Below are 23,380 nucleotides of genomic sequence, written 5' to 3' on the forward strand. Positions count from 1 at the left end.
CTCCAATTGATCGAGTTTTCAGCGAAAAAAACACTCAAGTTTTCAAGCGAAACCCTCGAACATCATGAAGACTAATAACATCTTTAAATGGTTCAAGGGACCTCTACCATTGACTCCTACATGACCTTAGAGGGTGTATTTTCGGATTAAGGTTATTTCCAGGGTCGATTATAATAAATCTCCAAAATTTTGAGTTTTTTTAACCCGAAAAATCGATTTTTGACTCCAAAATAGCCTTGAAAACTCACATTTTTTGTGGAAAACACAACTTGAACCTTAATAAGTCTGCCCCTAAATGGCTATGTCTTGTTGAGAAGCAAGGTGTCCTTAGGAGTGATGGTGTGTATGAGGCCAGCCCCTGCACAAGCAAACTTGTTGAATTGTCTTCCACAGACCCCCAGAATGCACAGACTTCCCTAAAGTAGGGGTCCCCAACTTATTTTACCCATTACATTCAAATGTAAAAATAGTTGGAGAGCAGCACAAGCATGAAGAGCCTCCCTGTGGACAAATATAAACTACGTCTGGCTATTTTTAGCCCCACATGGACTGGCAGCCTACAGGAGTTTCTGTTTGGCAGTAAACATGTTTTTTCATCCAACTAAAGCTTGCCTTCACACCAGGAATTAAAAAATAAGCACCGGCTTTGAGGCCACTGGTAGCAATGCCCAATGAGTCGGAGCGCATCGTGTTGTTTCCGAGCCACTGGGTGGGGATCACTGCCCTAGAGGGAAAGAATATATTATATGTAAGGGAGAAGAGGGTAATTCCTGAGATCAGATCAATTGCAGTTCCTCTATCATTGATGACATGTCGAAATTCCTTGCACCTTTTCTTAAGTCCCCGTTGCATTATAGGAAACATGAATATGAATATGGAGTTGCTAAGATAATGACTCGACTTGAGTCCATTTATCACCAAAGGTCATTTTGATGGAAAAGTCCACATGACCTAGGTCTGTAAGCATTGGTATTCAAAGGTATGTACTACAAAATCCTTCAAAGTGTATTGTACACAGTGTACTATTATGTAGTTCCTGGTTGGCTTGCATCTCCTCCATAAACAAAGAAACAAGTCCCAACAACATGAAAGGCCTAAAAAGTGTGATGGCACCAGATCTGGAAAATAAGAAAAGATTGCTCCTTGATATCAGTTATGTAAGTACAAGTGTTCCTCAACCTTCTTATTCAGTAAAGGATTCTCCACCCATCACATTGTGGAATTTTCAGTAGGCTTCACAGCAGATCCATATTGAGGTTTTATTCACAGCTTGATCAGTACATACACTCCTTGGGCATGGTGGAAGAACCTGTAAAACAGGAATCCTCTGGCAAAGAGTTCTTGGGTTGGTGTGTCTGACAGCCACAGCACAGAATCTCTTTCACGTCCTTGGACACGCTGCTGCTGAAGATGGTGTAGATCCAAGGGTTGGTGCAGCTATTCAAACTGGAAAGGATCATCAAGACTTTGATGGCAGAACCTGAAGAAGAAAAAAGAATGAATCCATCATTATTATCATTTTGTTATTGGGGGCGAGAATGCTTGTTGTAATCACGTTTTTGCTTAGTGTAACCAGCACTAAATACAACCACAGAGAATTCAGCAGGCCAAACCAACAGCCAATAAGAATATTGAAACTTTTCAGAATTTCAAAATTCACAGCCTGTGCTATTATATGCTATTATTCTGCAGCACTTATATATGTTGCCATCTCCAGAACATTATGAGAGCTTCACAGCAGGTTCTGCTACAATGCAGCTTCAAGAACATTACCATTGCATAATGAGATGATATATATAGCAACTGTCAGTAACCCCTTTTATAAGAGGTCACGTGTAATGTATGGACCTCGCAGAACCCTACAGTGCAAGTAGCAACAGTGACATTCATAACTCATGAAATGAGTACACATAGGAAAATATAAGTGTATCAATCCTAATAATTTAGTTCCATGAATATCTAGGACAGCAAATACATATCTACCCCATATCTCACCAAAACTGGCCGTCAAACTGGGCTTGCAAGTATATTTAGGAGACCAAATGATCTTTCTCCCCAATTCTCACCCTAACTGGCCATCAGGCTGAGTCCTACCTATCACTGCTCCGAGCCCCCTAGGGTGGGCAAGCCTCAAAGTTTGGGAACCACTGCTCTAAGGAATAACTTGGAAGGTACAGTACTTGGAGTTTCAGTGGTGGTACTATGGTATATACCAGTGTCATACACCAAGGTTGTTGTATTCCTTGTCCTTTACATCTTCTCCTTAGATTGAGACAGCCACTCTGGGTGTTCCTATGGCTGGATGGAAAACTGTCTTTACTAGAGCATTAATATTCATACAGCATATTAAGAAGAAATGCATTTGTCTCTAGGTCCTTGTCTTGTCATCCAGCTGGGAAATTTGCCATGTCCCAGAAATATGTCTAAGGCTCCTGTGTTCCTTCATGTCATATCTTATATACGTGACATTAGCCCTACAACTGAATGTTCTCACAGCCCCGACAGATACACATATAGTTTCTGCAAAGAAGCTCAGGAGCATCCAAGGACATTGCTCTGTATAGACTGTATTTGCTAATGGCACAAGAACATGGTTCTTAATTACGCATTGCCTGCTAGACATTGAGAACATTGCCTTTCTATTATTCAATGTACTCAAGCACTAATGGCTAGACTGTGGTGCCCAGCTGTTGCCAGAGCCTGTATCACAAATGGTATATAGATGTGATTTCCCACTGGCAGTTTAGGATGTGAATATTCTGCATGTGTTATTATTAATACAATGGGACAGATCCTCCTGTTTTATTCCACTCTTGAGATATTGTGTAGAAGATGTGTTTAATTGCACTTCACATCTGGTAAATCTCCATGCTATCTGTAGTTCCTGCTCGGTGTTGTAAGTACTAAAGGGGGTTGATCTCCTCATCAGGATTTTCCTCAATTAAGGGGAGGCTCTGGTACAAACTTTGCACCAAGGTCTGTGGAACACTAACTAAGCGAATCCACTATTTTGGAACCTCCGAATCCTTCACAAAAGATTTGGCCGAATCCTAATTTGCATATGCAAATTAGGGGTGGGAAGGGGAAAACATTTTTACTTCCTTGTGTTGTGATGAAAAGTCACGTGATTTCTCTCCCAGCCCCAAATTAGGATTTGGATTTGTTTCGGCCGGGCAGAAGGATGCGGCTGAATCCTGGCCGAATCCTGAACTTCGGTACATCCCTAGTTTCTAGTCTGTAGTGGGTGGGATATCTTTTTCTTCTAGCAGCTTAGACATGTGAGTATCACTTTAATTCATTGGGGCCCTAGCAACCATAAAGTTTAATCAAAGGCTGTAAAGAGCAATGCCATAAAATTGATAGCATAGGTATTCTCTTGTAAGAAATGTTTTGTGGTATAGTGGCCCATTAGTTGTTTACCAGCATTGTCAAAACAGGACAGAAATCCACCTAATTGCATCTGAGGGACCCAATAACCATGTCCCCCATGTCATGACTCCACCTGTTCTGGTGCTGCTACATTGCACGGCAACATCCCAGCATGGATAGGGCTTTTTGGCCTCCTTAGCCGCATAATCCCTATTAACCTTTATCAACTAGAACCAAACACATCATGGATGAGAAACAATTCCATTATTGGATGTTTTTCCATTGGTGGCGGTAAACCATAACAACCAATCAGATAAGCTGTGTTCAGCCAGCTGCAGTAAGAATAATGAATGCAAATATCTGATTGGTGGTTTAAAGTGGCCATACATAGGGAGAGCAGCTCGTTTGGTGATGTTGCAAAACAAGCGGATCTCTCCCCGATATGCCCACATTGAGGTGGCCAATATCGGATCAGAATGGAAGCCCTACGGGCAGTCGGATCTCGGGAATTTTTACCCTGCGTGCTTGACATCTGCCCAACTTTCGGACAGATATTGATCGGGGAAGCCCATCGGAGGGCCCCACACATGTTCCAATAAGCTGCCGGCTCAGTCTGTCGGCAGCTTTTATCAGCCCGTGTATGGGGGCCTTTACACTAGGGTAAGTTTTCTGAATGTAAACGAGCCCCATTTGTTGGTTGGTTGGTATTACAAAATACCCCTGTGGAACTGGCATGTATGCTAAACTAAACTGGAAGGAGACCAGGGCAATGTTTGAACCCATATGGAAACACAGCAGGAACATATGTTGCAGATTAGGAAGTGTATTAAAGCTTTGAAGTTTCTTATTCACTTGATATGTAGTCATTGTGGCATATTCTGCAGAACAGTAGGAGGCAGACACAGCGTGTGGAATAAATATACTGCCTCATTACCATGTTCCCGGATGTTCCCTGGTTTATATTAAGACACAAGAACATACGTAAAACCTCAGTATGTGGATATATGTGCCACGTGTGAGGATTCCTAGCCGTGGGTCCAGACGTGGAGGGTGGAGGGTGGGGGGCTCAGCACTTGGGGAACCTGCCAGGGTATAAGCTATAAACAGGGATAATGTATGTAATATACAGTTCTTGACTGTGCGGCCAACAAAATGGCTCTTATAATAGTCGTGGGGATAGAAGGTCAATTTGAAGTCTGAGTTGCCCAATCTGCGACTCTCTATCAGTTGTTAAAGTATAGCTCCTGGCTCCTATCAACAGACTGAGGCAGTCTAAAAGACTAAATGCATTTTTTTACACGTCTGACCCTTCACCTTAAAGTTATGTTATTACTTTCTGGACATAGACAGGCAACTTATGGTTGGAAGAAGAACATGTGTTTTTCATGTGCACTAAGGCGCTTTGTAGAAAAGTTATCCTTTGGGTAAGCACAGCAGACATTCTGTCATTCTTCATGATCATTCAGCCGACACTGGTATATGAGAGTGTTTGGATACGGACATGGAAACCATAGCTACTTCCACTAACATAAAACATCCAGACAAATAAGGCAATATAAAGTGATTATGCAATACAGGTATGGGACCTGTTATCCAGAATGCTTGGGGTTTTCCAAATAAGTCTACTATAAAATCATGTAAACATTAAATAAACCCAATAGGCTGGTTTTGCTTCCAATAAGGATTCATTATATCTTAGCTGGGATCAAGTACAAGCGACTGTTTTATTATCACAGAGAAAAGGGAAATCATTTTTAAAAATTTGAATTATGTGGTTATAAATCTATGAGAGATGGCCTTTCTGTAATTCGGGGCTTTCTGGAAAATGGATCCCGTACCTGTATATATACTAGTCCCTCTCTGTCTAAATATAGAGTAAATAATGTACCCGCTATATATATAGTGAATAAAGTACCCCCTCTTGTAAAATATAAGGATATTATAAGTTACCGAGGAGTTGCATGACCATATAAAAACACGAGGCCGAAGGCCGAGCGTTTTTATACAGGTCATGGAACTCAGAGGTAACTTCTAATATCCTCATATTTTGCAACTGGGGTACTTTATTTATTATAATACACAAATTTAAGTGAGTCATGTAATAGAAATGACATCAGAACTCACCGTTTATAACTGATGACATCAGAACTCACCGTTTATAAGGATATAATTTACAGGATATTCATGGCTTTTGTGTATTATAAGGTTATTATAAGTTACAGAGGAATACAGAATGCTTTAATAAAGGTTATGGAACTCTTTGGTAACTTCTAATATGCTCATATTTTACAACAGGGTGGACTATTGGTTACTATAATACACAAGTTTCAGTGAGTTCATGTGACAGAGATTACATCACTGATTATCGATTATAACTGATGACATCACTGAGCACCATTTATAAAGATATCATTTACAGGATATTCGTGGCTCTTGTGTAAAATATAAGTATGTATATATGTACTAGCCATATTCTGCCTATAAATATGCTGTAAATTATAACCTTAGAAGTGGTGCTTAGTGATGTCATTAGTTATACTCGGTGCTAAGTGATGTAAAGTGTCACATGACACATTGAAACATGTACCTACTAGTAAATAGAATGATAGAAGTGGTTAATGTGTTTTTAGTCCCCAGTTTCTCATAAGTTGAATATCCTGCTCCCAATTCACCCCTACAGCTCCACCTACTTTTGATAACCTCTACCGCTTTTAGGGGACAGTTTGAGACTCTAGTGTATTGGTTGATACGACCGGCTCTACCACCCACAACTCATGCTATTTTGTGTTTGAAGAACAACAGCTCTAATGAATGTTTACTATATAAAAAGCTCAGAGACAAGCTGCTTTGGGAAGTTGACAAAGCACAAAAGGTTATCACATGAGCAGAAACTGTGACCCCACCCCATTCGACAGTTTTCTTTACTATGTAAAAATGGGTCCATGATCCCATAATTGTTTGTCTTCCTTTATCCACATTATAGGGAGTTTTCTGCTCCCAGTACTTATTATAAGGCATCGTAATACCTACAGTATAAATCCTTGCTGCAGATTTACTAAACGGTGGCCGTCGCTAGTGAAAATTCGCCAGAAATCCCATCCGCAGGGGCATCGCCAATTTACTAACAGACATAGAGGACAATTCGCTAACGAAAGAGACCGTCGCTAGTGCAGTTTCGAACCCTATCGGCAGGTGAATTTTCGATCAGGCAAATGATCATTACTCCACAAATTTACTAAAGTGTGAATTTTACAGAACGTAACCGTTTTCGCTAGAGTTTCCTTCACCACCTTAGACCTGAGGAACTGATAAGATGAAGCCACATCCTCCTCAGTCTTGTATCAGTGACATCATATCCTGTATGCTGGAAAGTCATAAAAGTTCTTAAAAAAACCACTGGCGTTTTTTAATATTTCAAAGCGGGATTGTCTTTAAAAGTTTTAACTATTAAAGATTTTTGTGTTAACTTTTTTATATTTTACCATTTGAGGGGCATGCCACACTTGTTTTAGGCTGGGCTCATGTCTAGGACATTAGAGCATCTCTTTTGTCTTTACTTTGCTTCCTTGGACATGTGTGATAATAAGTGGCCACTTCAAGCATTTGCACCAACATCTCTAATAAAGACATACAGTATATATGACCTATATGTACCTGCCCTATTCAAATTGACCTAAGCGTAAGAGTTTCGATAGGCAGAAAACGCTAGTGAAAGATCGCTATGAAAGGCTCAAGCTGACGAATTAACGTTAGTGAAACTTCGGCTGCAACTTTGCATTTTAGTGAATTAGCATAGTGGAAGCAAATGTATGCCTGGCGAAGTGTGGTGGAGCCTTCGCTGGTGAAAATTTGCCCTTTAGTAAAATTTGCCCCCAGGTGTTCATAAGTAATTCTGGCAACGTAAGAGCCCAATGAACTTGCTTGTATGTTTTTGGAGTGTAGGAGGAGACCCACGTAGACATGGGAGAACATATGTATTACTACTTGTGTGATGTTCAGGTACTTCCATTAATAGTCTGGGTAGGCTGAATGACAGCTCTAACTAGCCCAGCAGGAAGATGTTCTTTATAAAATTACCGCAGAGCAGACAGGATATTACATTTGATGGTTGTCTAAGAAGACGTATCATAACCAGCGTTGGTGGGTGTATTGTGCCAAGATTAATGCAATACATGCAAACTCCCCAAATACAAGATAATTAAAGCAAGAACTTGTGTCTATTTCCACAAGGGCACTGGCCAGCCAAAGGTTCTCGTTATGCTTGGCAAATAGGGAGCTGCTATACTCTAGGCCAGTGTTGTCCAACTTATTACATATAGTAGGCCAATTGTATGTCATACCACATGTTGGAGGACCAGACTGAATTGAAATGATGATGTCATATGGTGGTCTATGGAGCCTGTGAGCAGACTGAGGGCCATACAAATCCTTTGGAGGGCCCTGCTCTAGGCGAAGAGTATAGCAGCTCCGCACTTTGTGCAAGTCCAAATGTACAGAAATAGAATGTCTATCACATACAGTTTTGTGAATGCAGGCAAAGCAACCCCCATGCTAAAAGACTTCCATATGAAGACCATAAGTCCTAGGTCATGAACCTCTGATGAAAATTGGCCACTAAAGTCTCACTGACAATATCAAAGGTAACATCCATCACTGTCCTCCACCAGATGTAGAGTAGAATCCTCCCTGGCATTTACATATCTTTGCTGTAAACCTACATGGGTTAGATAAATGTTTTGCCCATACACATAGGTAACAAGGGCTGTCACCAACATCTTTTCATACATCCTAGTTGGGTCCTCCTAAAATTATTAATCATCCAGCAGCCACCACCCGCTCCAAAAATAGGTTTCTTCGCTGACTATACTATAGCAATCAGCAGTCTATAAGCTATTTGCAGCAAACGTATATATAGTATGGAACAGTATCTCGACTGTGCAAAGACCACAGCTACCATAAAGCATCATAATGTTGCAAAGTAACCAAACCTCTACCAGTACCAGCTACTGCTCCACAATATTTCAGGTTATTAGCTCCAAGGTCCAGTGGGAGGTCAGCAGTTCCCACCTACTGGAGTTCACTACAATGTACAACACAATGTACAATATAGATTGCTATTTATTTAATGTAGAATTTGCATATGAGCAACTTTTACCCAATCAGAACTTTAAGTTTGCAGTTCCAAGTATGTCTTGTAGCATATATAGGTGTTTGGTCAGTTGTCCAGTATTTAGCTAAAAATTGGCCTGATATTTATTGGACATGTTAGAAATTCCTGTTGGTGAATGACTGCTTTAGCCCCAATTCATGCAGTAATCTCCAGATTAAAGGTGGCCATAGACATAACAATTACGATCTTTCTTGGAAAAGATCTTTCCAAGAAAGATTGTTAGTTTCAATGCACACGTGTAGAGCTGAATGGTCAGATATACAGGTAGAAACAATAGAATTCTACCCTTATCTGACAATTCGGCACTAACACTGGCCGATGTTTGGGTGACTTCAAAGGCACCCGATCAAAATTTTCCGTGCAGCCCGATCAACGAGCCGACCGATATCCAAGTCTTCTGCCGATATCGGTTGGTTCTTGTCCCACCATACACGCACCTAGTTTTGTACGATATTATCTGTGCGTCTATGGCCACCTTAAGCCTCATAGGCCCACAGTATAAACCAATTATTTGCCCAATGGCTAAATAATGGATGAACCAGATTGGCAGATATCTGCTTGTTCTGCAACCTGACCAAATTAGTGGATTTTTACCTATATTGAAAAACCTTTAGATTTAGCCTGGGAACAAGAATGGCAAGCATTTAATTTGCCATTGTTCTACTAACTGGTGTTCCTTGAGTGATACCTTTCAACACTTCTATCAAGTTTATGAAGAACAAGCTTTGGCATTGAGAAACCAGTTCTCTTGACAGTTTAGTAGGATATTTATTTGAATATTGGCACCCATGATAGGGTTTCATTTCTTGGAATCACACCTATCTGCTATCATTCCCAAATGGAAAATACTGGTCACAAACCCACAACCAAAGCTTAACTCTTTGCTAGTAAGCTCTACTTCTTTTGTATAACAACACTTGGAACCAAAAATGGGAAAAAAGAACAGATGACAAGTACAGCTATGAGATCTGTTTTCCAGAATCCCATTATCCAGAATGCCCTGAGTTACAGAAAGTTTGTTTCCCATAAACTCCATTGTAATCCAAATTTTTAAAAACAATGTCCTTAATGTTCCTTAATATGGTTATCTGGAAAACCACAGATTCTGAGTATTCTGGTTAACAGGTCCCATACCTGTGCCATAATTGGCTGTATGAACCTATTTTCTAATATATAGTGGAAACCTTGTATTATTTTGCCCTATTGGAGTTGGGAGTTGACTGTGAACATTTGAAAATACTGAGGCTACAATGAATTTTGTTTCTCATTATACAGCTATGACTGGTTGCAGGTTGGCTCTAGCTTTGGCAAAATCAACAAGGTCTCAGCAGAAAAAATAGTTAATGCATTGTAATATTAACAAAGCTACTTACTCCCAGCTGCTGATTCTTTATTCCAGACGTTCCAGAGCTGAGCAATAAAAAATGGGGCCCAGCATATAACATATACCAGCACGATGACAAGAGTCATGCGAACAGTCTTTGCCATAGCACTGGTCACCCCAGAGTCCGATGCTGAACGGGTACCATTTCTCCCGCCCATCAGCTTCGCTTTTCTCCTTGGTCCTGGGGAATGTTCTGGGCCCGTATTGACACTACGGTGAATCTCTCTAAAGATCAGCACTTGACATGTGGCAATAAACAAAGCTGGCAGAATGAAGACCGCCAATGTAATCCATGTAACATAAGCTTGAAGACCCCATGGTTCTATAAATGTAGCCCAGCAGTCAAATACACCTGGGTGGACCTCTTTCTTGGAAAAAATGAATCCCTGAGGAAGACTAAAGACAGCAGAAGCCAACCATGCCAAGGACACTGGAATATTCCATCTCGCCGACCCTTTCTTGAAGGTCATCAATGGCCGACAGATCGCCTGGTGTCTGTCAAATGTCATGGCCACGATCATGTATGATGAAGCAAACATGCCTACCACTTGAAGGTACCGAACTCCTCTACAGAGCACATCTGGTCCCCTAAAACGGTCAGTGATGTCCCAGACAAGTTGTGGAAGGACCTGAAAGAAAGAGACCACCAAATCCGCAAGGCACAAATGGATCATGAAGGTGTGCATGAGGGCATTGTGCTTTCGCCGCCTCAGTAAGGTGACCAGTACCAGGCAGTTTCCAAATGTGGCAAAGCCAAATATTGCTGCCAGCATTGCAATGTTCCATTGTGCTACAATAGGGTCCCGTTTCGCGTCTGCTGGTTCTGTGATATTGGGTGTTTCAAAGGGTGGCTGTGTCCCAGACATCTGTATAAAGAACAGATAACATATTAATATAATATAAACAACAGTGTCCACTATGATTTATTTACACAAGTGCAGGTAATGCTGGTCATCATATACAGTGCTGCCTTGGGAATGGATCAATTAGGCACATTTGCTTTGCAGTGGGGCCCTACTGAGCAGTAGAGCAGCAATTATAATTTCAACTGTTATACTAGACTCTGGAAAGCAGTTACAGTAGGATGGGATGTAGTTGCGTAATATCTCCTAGGTAGGAACAATGTTGGATATCAAATATTCTATATGAGGGGAAGATGGAACTGATGGTAGCAGTGGGATAATAGCCACTAGGAAGGGAGTGTGGCTGTGGGATAGCAGCTATAGTAGGGCGAGATGGTGCCTATAGTAACAGTGGGATAATAGTCTCTGGGAAGGGACTGCGACTGTGGGATAGCAGGTATAGTAGGGAGAGATGGTTCCTATAGTAGCAGTAGGGATAATATCTGGGAAGGGAGTGTGACTGTGGGATAGCAGGTATAGTAGTGAGAGATGGTGTCTATAGTAACAGTGGGATAATAGTCTCTGGGAAGGGAGTGTGACTGTGGGATAGCAGGTATAGTAGGGAGAGATGGTGCCTATAGTAACAGTGGGATAATAGCCACTGGGAAGGGAGTGTGGCTGTGGGATAGCAGCTATAGTAGGGCGAGATGGTGCCTATAGTAACAGTGGGATAATAGTCTCTGGGAAGGGTCTGCGACTGTGGGATAGCAGGTATAGTAGGGAGAGATGGTTCCTATAGTAGCAGTAGGGATAATATCTGGGAAGGGAGTGTGACTGTGGGATAGCAGGTATAGTAGGGAGAGATGGTGTCTATAGTAACAGTGGGATAGTAGTCTCTAGGAAGGGAGTGTGACCAGGCCCGGACTAGCAATCTGTGAGTTCTGGCAAATGCCATAGGGGCTGCCATAAGATGCCATAGAAAGTCATTATTTAGTGGGCTGGTGGTGAGATGATTGTGCCTCTGTGTACCTGAAATGCCAGGGCCTATTTTGACTCCCTGTGGGATAGCAGGTATAGTAGGGAGAGATGGTTCCTATAGTAACAGTGGATAATAGTCTCTGGGAAGGGAGTGTGACTGTGGAATAGCAGGTATAGTAGGGAGAGATAGTGCCTATAGTAACAGTGGATAATAGTCTCTGGGAAGGGAGTATGACTGTGGGATAGCAGGTATAGTAGGGAGAGATGGTGCCTATAGTAACAGTGGGATAATAGTCTCTGGGAAGGGAGTGTGACTGTGGGATAACAGGTATAGTAGGGAGAGATGGTGCCTATAGTAACAGTGGGATAATAGTCTCTGGGAAGGGAGTGTGACTGTGGGATAGCAGGTATAGTAGGGAGAGATGGTGTCTATAGTAACAGTGGGATAATAGTCTCTGGGAAGGGAGTGTGACTGTGGGATAGCAGGAATAGCAGGAATAGTAGGGAGAGATGGTGCCTATAGTAACAGTGGGATAATAGTCTCTGGGAAGGGAGGGTGACTGTGGGATAGCAGGTATAGTAGGGTGAGGTAGTACCGATCAACATTTGTTATAAAAGCATCTGAAAATGTAACTTTGGCTGTTGGGTAAGGTAGATAGGAAGGTAAGATGGTAGCAGTAACAGTTAATACTGTATAAGCATTGCCTAACATCAGCCCTGCACAGCCAAAGACTGTATAGCAATGTTTAGTTGAAATTTAGTTAAACAACTAAATGTAGCCATGCTCCTTTATGAGTATGAGTTATAAGAATTACTGTAAGTAAGTAAAGAACTGCACAATCATTGTACTTGGAAAGAGAAACTATGTGGACTCCATTAGACCAAGACCAGACCTAATTAGTACGTTGAAGACGGAGACTTGCACAGTGTCGGACTGGAATACCAGGGGCCCACAAGTAAACCGTGAACATGTGCCCAGTTTCCAAACTATTATTCCTCTTCTCTGCAGTCAACCTCTTTATTCTCCTAGTCTTTTATATCTACTTACTATACTTTATTCTTCCATTATTAAGCCTCTTTTTCCATAAAGAAATAGGGAATGACCATAAAATAGGCTAAATGTTTAGAAGCAAAAGGGCCCACGGACACATGGGCCCACCGGGAGTTTTGACACTGGGCTTGCCAGTAACGTAACTTGGTGGGGGCGGCCCTGGTGCGAGCCGTGCAGACGGGCCCGACCCCACCCTCGTGTGTGCGTTTTTTCGGTGCCGCTGCAGCCGACTCCAGCCGGCTGCAGCGCGCACGATCTTCCAGGGGGGCCCTGCGGGGGTTCGGGCCCTGGCCCATTTGCACCCCCTGCTCCCCCAGTAGTTACGCCCCTGGGGCTTGCAGTTGCTGAGTAAAACCTCAGAGAATGTAGAATCAGCGACTCTGCTCTCATTTATATTCCTTTATACTGTATATTTCAGACATTTGCAGTGACCATCATACCTAGAATTATTGCTCAACGTATATAAGACTGCATAGCTGTACTTGATAAGTGCGGTAGGGCAGTAAATGATTTCAAAATCCTATGTTCATAACATTAAGCCTACAAACCTGCTGTGGAGTTCCCCTTTAACAGCTAAAGCAATACATGGATCTCAAATATCTTCAGCTTTTTTGTACCATCTGATGCCAATGCCGCCCCCAGTAATGGAATGCATGTTCTGAAAATCGCCACTCCCATTTAGAGGCGCTAAAAATCAGTATGACATCTCTAATTGCATGAGAAGTACAAAATGTATCTTGTTTGAGTTTCACCGGAGGGATTCGGTAATTGATAATTGTATAGCATGGTTGAGAATAGTTCAGGGATGCTGTTCAATGAGAAGCAGCATTTATAGGAGATGTATAATTAGCCAATCAGGATTCCCGTCTTGATGCGTCATCGCCTCTGTGTATTCATTAGCTGTTAATATGTATAGATGGGGCACCGTGCCCATACACAGCAGTATGAATGGTTCACTTGTGCTGTTAAACCTATAGTTTTCCAGATAACGGATCTTTCCATAATTGGGATCTTAACACCTTATGGGTCAGGGCACTCAGATCGATTCGTTTTCCGAAGTCGCCCGAAGTTTCCTTTTGAGGCACCTTCGGAAAACGAAGCGCTCCTAGTGCCATCCCGCCAGCGATTTACATTCTAGCAGGCGGGAGGCAGTATGGGGAGATAAGTTGCCCCAAAGAAGAGGAGATTTGTCACCGGGCGACTAATCTCCCGAATCTGAGCGTGTGCCCTGACCCTTATCTGATGCCCTAGATATTCTTCCTAGATTCCTAGAACTATGACTGAATGACTATTGCAGGAAGATTTTTCTATATTTATAAAGGCAGCCCTATTGCGCCAGAGTCAGAGTTATGTTCTAAGCAATGCCTGTTAATTTCAGGCTTCAGTAGTAATTTTCAATGTCCCTATATATACAGCTCTCCAATACACAAGCATTCAGATGATATAATACTAAAGACTCTTTGCTTTAAAAAGAAACAGAAAATCTGAGATTTGCACCCACATGCCATTCCACCCTTGGCCCTAAATCATGTTGAAACCTATTTAGTGCACCCCACTCCCCGCACAAGGCTGCTATTAGTTTTCCTGTACGCCCACATTTACAGAACATACCTGGGGAGAGTAAGTAGTTCTGGTTGCTTGGGTGAATTAGAATGGTTATGCAATCAGTAAATACAAACACAGCACTGGGCGCTTTCTAGAAGAACTCCCAAATTCTATGTCTTTTTTTATTTAGGCCCTTGTGTAAAATGAACGACAAACGAAACACCTTATAATATTTCCAGGGGTGGTACAATTGTATTACCATAGATCAGCAGCTAAAAATACAAAAAATATATATATACAGGGTCGGACTAGTGGTCCAAAGCCTATTGGGGCTGCCAACTCAGGGGCCCCCACACCCCCCTCAGGGACCCCCAGGCAGTCCCCAATGCTGCAACCCTCCCCATTCCTCCCCACACACACACATGTACCTTTAACTTCTGTTCTTTGTGGCCTTGATCGGGGGGGAGGTTGGTCAGTAACAGGGAGGCTTCATAAAGACTATACTATAAGTCTCTATATTGAACCATGTCTTCCTAGTTCCATGTGTTTTATTGTACCATATGTACAGTATAAAAATGTAGGGTTTATGAAAGGGGAGATTTATGGGGAGGAGGTTTAGTAAGAGTGGATCATGGATCAGTTTATTGTATAATGGGACATGTCTGGGGTGGGACAGGGGCATAGCCATGCATGCATGAGACTTTTTTTCCATTGGGCCCCATTCTACTTGTTGGATGGACCCACGAGGCTTAGGTAACCTTATTGGGAGGGCCCTACTAACTTAGTAGGGCCCTGTGATAACTAATGACAGTCTTGCCATAGAAACCAGTGAGCAAGTATATTACCCCACAAGTCCATTGACCAGTATGAGTTTCATGAAGACAGAATGGTTTTATTGGACACTGGAAAGTCTCACCCACTTCAATCAATTCCATGACTGCACGGCTGCTGTGGGCTTCAGAGGCATAAAGAAGAATGTATATGGCAGAAGCAAAAAGAGTAAAAGCGCAGATCTAAAGAACAGGCCTTCTCAAATCGGCCTGACAACATTCCTCCTTTTCTTTCAACTCCTCTCACCTACCCTGCCTCTTCTCACATCTCCACCTTTCACAGCTGTCTTTGCCAGGCATGCCAACTTTGGAAGGTGCCAACCACAACACCCAGCATCTTCTAAAAAGCAATTTCTAGGCTTCTATAAGCCAGACCTGTTTTTCCTGGGTAGGTGTCTATCATAATTCATCAAGAGATGTCAAAATGCTACCTTTATAGGACGGAGTGCAGGAAGCCTTTGAGGGAATGGTGGGAGGTGTAGTCAGAAGGGGCAGACTGAGTGTCCCAGCAAAGAATGTCTAGCCATGAACAGGCCTATAAAACTTTCCCCTCCAGACCAAATTGGCAGCTTATATGCCTGTTTCCAACAGTCTGCCCAATTGTTATCTGCCAATGGGTGGATATCTAGTAGGTAGGATACAAAAATCCCATCAGATGATGACTGCATCAGCCTTTTGATGTTGTCTTCTCCTAAGGGCAGAGACACATGCTGCTATTTCAGGAGATTAGTCGCTCAGCGACAAATTGTTTTTTCTTCAGGCGACTCATCTCCCCGAACTGCCTTCTCGCCGGCTAGAATGTAAATCGCCAGCCGGATGGCACTCGGAACACTTTGTTTTCCAAAGTTGCTTCGCAAGGAAACTTTGGCGACTTCGGAAAGCAGAAGCGATCAGAGTGCCGTCGCGCCGGCGATTTACATTCTAGAAGGCGGGAAGGCAGTCCGGGGAAATTAGTCGCCCGGAGAAGAAGCGATTTGTCGCTGGGTGACTAATCTCCTGAAATAGCAGCGTGTGTCTCTGCCCTAATGGGTCAGCATGGGTCCCTATTAATGAATCTATTGTATAACTTAAGGGGCCATAGATGTTACAATTACAATCTTTCCTGGAAAAGATCTTTCTTTTTAGAGCTGAATGGTCAGATAAACACTTAGAAACAATAGAATTCTACCTGTATCTGACCATTCAGCACTAACAATGGCCGATGTTCTGGTGCCTTCAAAGGCGCCCAATCAAAATTTTCTGGTAAGACCGATCGACGAGCCGACCGATATCCAAGTCTTTTGCCGATACTGGTCAGCTCGTCTCCCACCATACACACACCAAATATATCGTACGAATATTTGTTTTGTACAATATTATCGTTGCGCCTATGGCCACCTTTCGTTTTTTGGGACAAGGTCTCTTAATATGTATTATTATTATTTTTATTCCATTATTATCTTAATCCCTACCTGTATTTTTGTAAAGAAGCACAGGCCTTGAGGTCTCAGGTAAGCGATTACATTTGCCCTAACCTATCTTTCTCCTTTAATGTACAATCCTGTGCACACAAGTAGGGCTATATATATATATATATATATATATAAATAAAACCAAACCTTTTGCTTATTACACCTTTGGAATATGGGGAGATTGTAGTAGATGCCCTGATTTATCCAGGCAAAACTGGAACTCTAGTCTATAAATAGGGACATCTGAGAGGCTTGAAATATTCATTGAAGTGGTTAATGGAACTATTTACATAACTTTGCCAATTTGCTGTCATGACCTTTCTCTGAGAAGCAAAGCGCTAGAGCTGATTTGGCAGTTTGTGAATATTTTAATCTGGAACTTCAGGGGGTTGCAGGGGTTTTCACTGGAGGGGGATTGGAGCAGTTATATAACACTTGCATCTTGTGTTTGATATGATAAATATCTGCATGGGGTACTTAGCCTTGGGAATATATGCTAACAACTTCCTTTTCACATGCACATATGAAAGGTACAGAAAGAATAGACACTAAAGTGAAATAGCTAATAATATGGCATAGAAATGGGGTTCCCTTGTCAAAAGAGCTTACACACCTTAAAACCTTCACCAGCCCCAAATTCAGTACATTCATTTAAAGGAAAACTAAACCCCCTAGGTTCAAATGCCCCCCTCATCTCTCCCTTCCTGCATAGTTTATTACGTTAAAAAATTCCAGTTTTAAAACCCCAGCTAAAAAGCACAGAGCAGTGCAGCGGAGTTCCCAGGTACCATCTTCTGTCCATTCATTTAATCTTTGGGTCTCTTCTGCAACACGGATCCTGCGGGCGCTTGCGCAGTTGAAGCGGATTCTTTACTATCTCCAACTGAGCATGTGCCTGCAGGGTCCATGTCGGCAGTGAGACACCAAGGGGCAGCTTTATTAAGGGTCAAATTTTTAATTCATGTATTAATCATGAAATGTATTAATAGAATCAAATATTCTCAGCTCGGACAAATTGAATCAACCAGAAAACTAGAATCAAATTCGATTAGAACTCTAATCGAATTTAAAAAAAACTCGATTCGAGTTTTTTTTTTTGTCAGGAAGGCTGCAAACATCACCAAATTCATCCCTGGACCTCTCCCATTGAGTTATATAGTAATTCAGCTGGATTAAGGTGGCAAATAGTCAAATTTGAGTTCTTAAAGGGCCAGAGTATGATAAATCTCGAAATTCGAATTTGAATCGAGTTTGGATAATTCGAATTTGAGAGTTTTGAAAAAAATGTTGAAAATTCGAACCCAAATTTTCATTTTGACCCTTAATAAAGCTCTTACTATGAGTGTTGTAATGTACAGAAGATGGGCCTGGAAACTTTGCTGCGCTGATTTGCTTTTTTTATCTCAGGGGCACTTTTTTTACGTAATAGACTGTGTGGGAAGGGGGAGTTGAGGGGAGTTGTTGTACCTAAGGGGTCTTAGTTCTCCTTTAATCCCTGATCTGTGGAGCCCTGATTAAGGGTCAGGTCAAACAGGCAGATTCGGGGAGATTAGTCGGCCCGACGCCTGCGGGATGGCACTCAGATCAATTTGTTTTTCGAAGTCGTCCGAAGTTTCCTCGTCAGACAATTTCAGGCGACTTCGGAAAACGAATTGATCCGAGTGCCATCCTGCCAGCGATTTTCATTTTAGCCGACGGGAAGGCAGGGGAGGCAGTTCGGAGAGATTAGTCGCCCCGAAGAAGAGGAGATTTGTTGCCGGGCGACTAATCTCCCTGAATCTGCCTGTGTGCCCTTACCCTTATTGCCCCCAGACTGCTCAAGAGCTCTACTGAACATAATTGGACCATGATATATAAAACAATTGCACAGCACTCGTCTAGACAATACGCGGGTCAGAAGGGTTTCCACCTTCTGAAGAGGATCATACCAGTGGGGGGTTAATGGTTTGAGTAAACGGGCAGGGTGATGGTGTGAGGGTTGAGCAATGACATAGTGGGTGGACCGTGGGGTGACTCCTGCAAGGAACGGCGAAGAGTAAAATAAACGTATATAAATATTGGGCAGACTTGGGCTTACATGGACAGGGTATTACAGGGTATTAATTTACCAGCAAGTATATAGCCAGTAAATTTGTAATTCTGTCCAGAGCCTAGACCGGTCATATTCTAGCTATATGGTTCCATCACAATCAGCCCCTTGAGCATTGTAAAGAATTTGGGGCTCAATGTTTAGCTCTTGCTTCAAAGACAATTCCTATAGGAAAGAGAGTAGCCAAGCCAGGACACGGAATACAAAAAATCAGTGTTCCGCAGGTCTGGACTGAAACTCAAAATAGGCATTGGCATTTTTAGCCGAAACAGTCCACCGAGAGGTCCAAACAGCCCCCACCAGCCCAATAAATAGTGACTGACTATGGCGTCTTACAGAAGCCCCTCTGGCATTTGGCAGAACACACAGTTTGGGCCTGTTACTCTGTCTTGGCATAAACACTGTTTGACCCAGATTTGGTTCTGCTCAAGATGATAAAGAGTTTTTCAATTTTTCAAAGAAATGATGTAGTAATCTTGGCTCATTATTGGTGGGAGGAAATTGGCTTCAGATAACTTTCTTCTCTTGCCACTCAGTCAGTTCATGACAATTCTCATTTTACAGAAGCAATATCATCAGCTCCAGGTTTTCACGGTTAATGGACAGTGACAGTGGAAAGTGACAGTGAGAGGGGAAGTGACAAAGGGCAGGGCACTAAAGAGATTGCAGGCCGTGCGTAGCAGCAGGAGAGCTCATTCTCACCCCTCAGATTTACTGTTGAAGTCATTGTAATACAGAGAGGTTAGGAGCAACCAATTGCCAGCAATTTTCTGCATCCCAGGGATATGGCAGTAAGATTATCAGCAATACTGTATATATATATATATATATACAGTATTATATACACACATGTATCCTTTTCTAAGGCCTAATTGTTGCTTGTGCGCAGGGAAATTCATGGAGCAGCGGTGGTTTATAACACTGACATTTATTTACATCCTAAATATCTCCTAGTACACGTATGGGACCTGTTATGCAGAATGCTTGGGACCTGGGGTTTTCTGGATAATGGATCTTTCCGTAATTTTGGTCTTCATGCCTTAAGTCTATTAGAAATTAATTTAAACATCAAATAAACCCAATAGGCTGGTTTTGCTTCCAATAAGGATTAATTATATCTTAGTTGGGATCAAGTACAAGCTACTGTTTTATTATTACAGAGAAAAAGGAAATTATTTTTAAAAATTTGGATTATTTGGATAAAATGGAATCTGTGGGAGACAGCCATTCCGTAATCTGGAGCGTTCTGGATATCGGGTTTCCGGATAAGGGATCCTATACCTGTACATTGTACAAATTTGGTTCTTTTTCATTTTTTCATTGCGTATGTTGCTCTGTTTATTTGATCTCATTAAGTGAAGGTTAAGAAACCCTGCAGTTAAATAAGCAGTAATAAATATATAATATAAATAAATAAATAAATAAGAATAAAGATTATTTTCGCTTCGGAAAACCCAGCAGCAAAAAAAGGGCACTCAGTCCCTGCTGGGGACTACTGCTTGGCATCCTAAACTAGTGGGTATCAGTACTGGGTATGTAAAGATCTGCTCGTTGGCCATCTTTCACTGATATGCCCACCCTGTGGTGGGCGAAATTGGGTTGATCTGATCATTCGACCATTGGGCCAGTGATAGCATAATAATTGCTGCTACGCAGTCTGTAGGCACAGTGCGGATGTATTCCTTAATCCAACGGCAAACTCAAACCTTTATGGTTGCCGACTTGGTCAAAAGTGACTGAATCAGGAGCTTAAAGGAGAAGGAAAGCTACCGAAGCAGTTTATTGCCAATAGATTAGCCACAAAGGTGCAAGCTATAACACTATATTTATTCTGTACAATGCTTAACCATACCTAAGTAAACATCTCTAGAAGCTCTCTTGGTTTGTTTAGGATAGCAGCTGCCATATAAGCTTGGTGTGATGTCACTTCCTGCTTGAGTCTCTCCCTGCTCACTCATAGCTCTGAGCTCAGATTACAGCAGGGAGGGGAGGAGGGAGGGGGGGAAAGGGAGAGGGAGAAAGTAGCAAACTGAGCATGCTCAAGCCCAAGCCCTGGAGGTTTAAGCTGAAAGAAGGAAGTCTGATACAGAAGCCCATGAGTACACAATAGAAGGAAAGAAATGTGGTGTTTCTTTTGACAGAGGACTCAGAGCAGCATTGCTTTGATGGTGTACTGGTGTATTTATATAGACCTTTTAACGCTTACTAAGTTTTAGCCATTTCGTCTCCTTTAAATGTATGGCCACCTTAACACCCATTATATGTCCTTGGCGGACTTCTTCTATACTGCAAATGAGGGAGGTCCCCTGACACTAACATCATTAGGAGGGATGTCTGGAGTTCTCCCCCTCAATCCACCCCATTGAAACACTCATCCTCTAAGGTAGATTCTTCCTCCCATAAATTCTATAGGAAACTAATTTGGCTACATATAAAGAGACCTTTCATAGTAAATCCCATTTGATAAATATGTCTTTCACTGCAAAATAAGCATATGGTTTACTGGACATTCATAAATATATATCATGGATAAATAACTTTAGAATGATAGGACATATTCCCTTGGAGCATTTATGCTGTGACCACAGCTTGTTGCTGTTCCAGGTATTACCCAATTTCCACTTTATAGGGTCAGGAATGAATCAAGGCAACAATGATTCAGTCTCAGGTTTAGAACTGTTTGTGTAACCTTTCAACAGCCTATACATTACACTGCAGACTTGCAGCTATTGCTGGCTACTCCGGAACACTGTGGATGTTTACCTATAAAATGTGTATCCATGTTAGTAGATTAAGGCTGCACACGCTGGGTATGAAGTGCAAAGATCAGGTTGTATAAACAGTGTTAAGAGCACAATTACAGGCTGGAATAGGAATAGAAATATGCAGTGATAACAATAAAAATCTAGTTTCTTGACCACCTCATATTAATTGAAAAAGTGTCACTAACTATAAAATCAGCAAAAATGGTAACCTCAGGCCTTTCCCAGCTCCTGTGCACTTCAGGTAATAGGCAAAAGTGTAATATCTGAGCACAGCAGGAAACATGTTTCTTAACCTTGGGTCCCCAAACCTTGCTGAACTACCCCTGGAAGCCTCGATTTATAGGTGTGCGCCTGCCCTGTCCCCGTTTTGTGATATCAGAGATGAGCGCAGTGCCAGTTGGGTTGCTGTCTGGTACGGGTTGGGAGTGGATGGGTTAGAGTTGGGTGCGCACCAGCTTTTTGCTTTATACGTCTAAATGATTTGTAAATTAGTTGTACGAGATAAAGATTCAGTGCTTCTGGTTTAAAGGGGTTGGGTGACGGCCCTAGTTACTAGCCTATTAACTGGGAAAACCTTGGTGTTACCTAAGTGGAACAAAAATAAGCTCAAGCACATCAGAACAAAGCAGTGTTTACCAAACTTTGGGGATGTCACCCGAGATTAGTGTCATGAAGGGTGAATGCCTATTTGCTTTCACAGATACACCTAAGGGCAGAGACACGCTCAGATTTGGGGAGATTTAGTTGCCCGACGATTAATCACCTCTTCTACGGGCAACTAATTTCCCTGAACTGCCTTCTGCCCAACTGAACTTGCAAAGCAAAAATGGAGAAATAATAAAACTAAGGCCAGGGTTTCGGGGTAGGGCAAAAAGGGTATTCCCCCGCCCCCCAGTAACCAGAGATATAACCCCCATGACTCTGAATGCAGTAGAATAATATTAATAATAATATCCCATAAAAGGAAATGACATGCATTCGTATTGTGCATATGAATGGGGCACACTGCATGTAAAGCACTTTATGTGGCCACCAGGCATCAGAGAAAATAGGACATTTTACATTAGAGTGAACCCCTTTCTTCTGGATTAAAGGGTATTTTCAGTGCACTTTATCACCCATGAGAGACAAATGCTTTTCCATAGGCAATAAAACACCCTGTCTCCCATCACCCAAAATAGCAAACTGCTTGTAGCCTATGGCACTGCTTTCTGGTAGTCCTGCAAAGAATAATTTAATTTCCAGTTAAGGATAATGTCTCTTTATCTCTCATCTAATCTTTACAGCTAATGATGACTGCTTTGCTATGGCATGTGTCCTATTTAGAAAGTGTTCATTTACTACTGATGACTGCAGCTTGTATGCTCAGTTCTGACACTACAGTTAGGGTAAGGGAAGACGCAAAGATTCGGGGAGATTTAGTCACCCGGCGATAAATCTCATCTTCTTTGGGCCAACTAATCTTCCCGAACTGCCTCCCTCGGGCAGGGATGGCACTCGGAGCGCTTCATTTTCCAAAGTCGCCCCCGAACCTCATGAGGCAGCTTTGGGCGACTTCGGAAAATTAAGTGCACCAATTGCCATTGTGCCGATGATTTACATTCTAGCCGGCGGGAGGCAGGTTGGGGAGATTAGTAGTCCTGAAGAAGAAGCGATTTGTCGCTGAGCGACTAATCTCCACAAATCTGAGTGTGTGTCTCTGCCCTTAGTTCCAATAATAATACAAGCTTTGAGTTGTCTGAAATCTGGGTGCCACCCTTTGCCCTGCGGCTTCAGGGACAATAAGCTCGGATCCAGATTTTTGTGGATACCACAACACAGTGACAGATTAATGGAGACCTCTCCGAAGGGTCCAACTAAAATGGTTTATTGGTTAAACGGCTGGAGGAACAAGGGCATTTCCTCC

At 42.2% G+C, this 23,380-nt stretch overlaps 1 protein-coding gene across 1 annotated transcript in view; it reads right to left on the bottom strand.

The window, feature by feature from the left end:
- Nucleotides 1-220: 220 nt before the first annotated feature.
- avpr2.L (arginine vasopressin receptor 2 (nephrogenic diabetes insipidus) L homeolog) overlaps nucleotides 221-23,380 on the bottom strand; it is a 39,017-nt gene continuing 15,857 nt past the window's right edge. The window contains exons 2-3 of the mRNA XM_018241467.2: nucleotides 9,913-10,789; nucleotides 221-1,480 (exon numbers count right to left, since the gene is read on the bottom strand). Of these exons, the coding sequence (XP_018096956.1) occupies nucleotides 1,275-1,480; nucleotides 9,913-10,789 (1,083 nt within the window). The 3' untranslated portion in view covers nucleotides 221-1,274. The remainder of the gene's footprint in view (nucleotides 1,481-9,912; nucleotides 10,790-23,380) is intronic.

The sequence above is a fragment of the Xenopus laevis genome, chromosome 8L, assembly GCF_017654675.1.
Source record: "Xenopus laevis strain J_2021 chromosome 8L, Xenopus_laevis_v10.1, whole genome shotgun sequence".
Classification (NCBI taxonomy): domain Eukaryota; kingdom Metazoa; phylum Chordata; class Amphibia; order Anura; family Pipidae; genus Xenopus; species Xenopus laevis.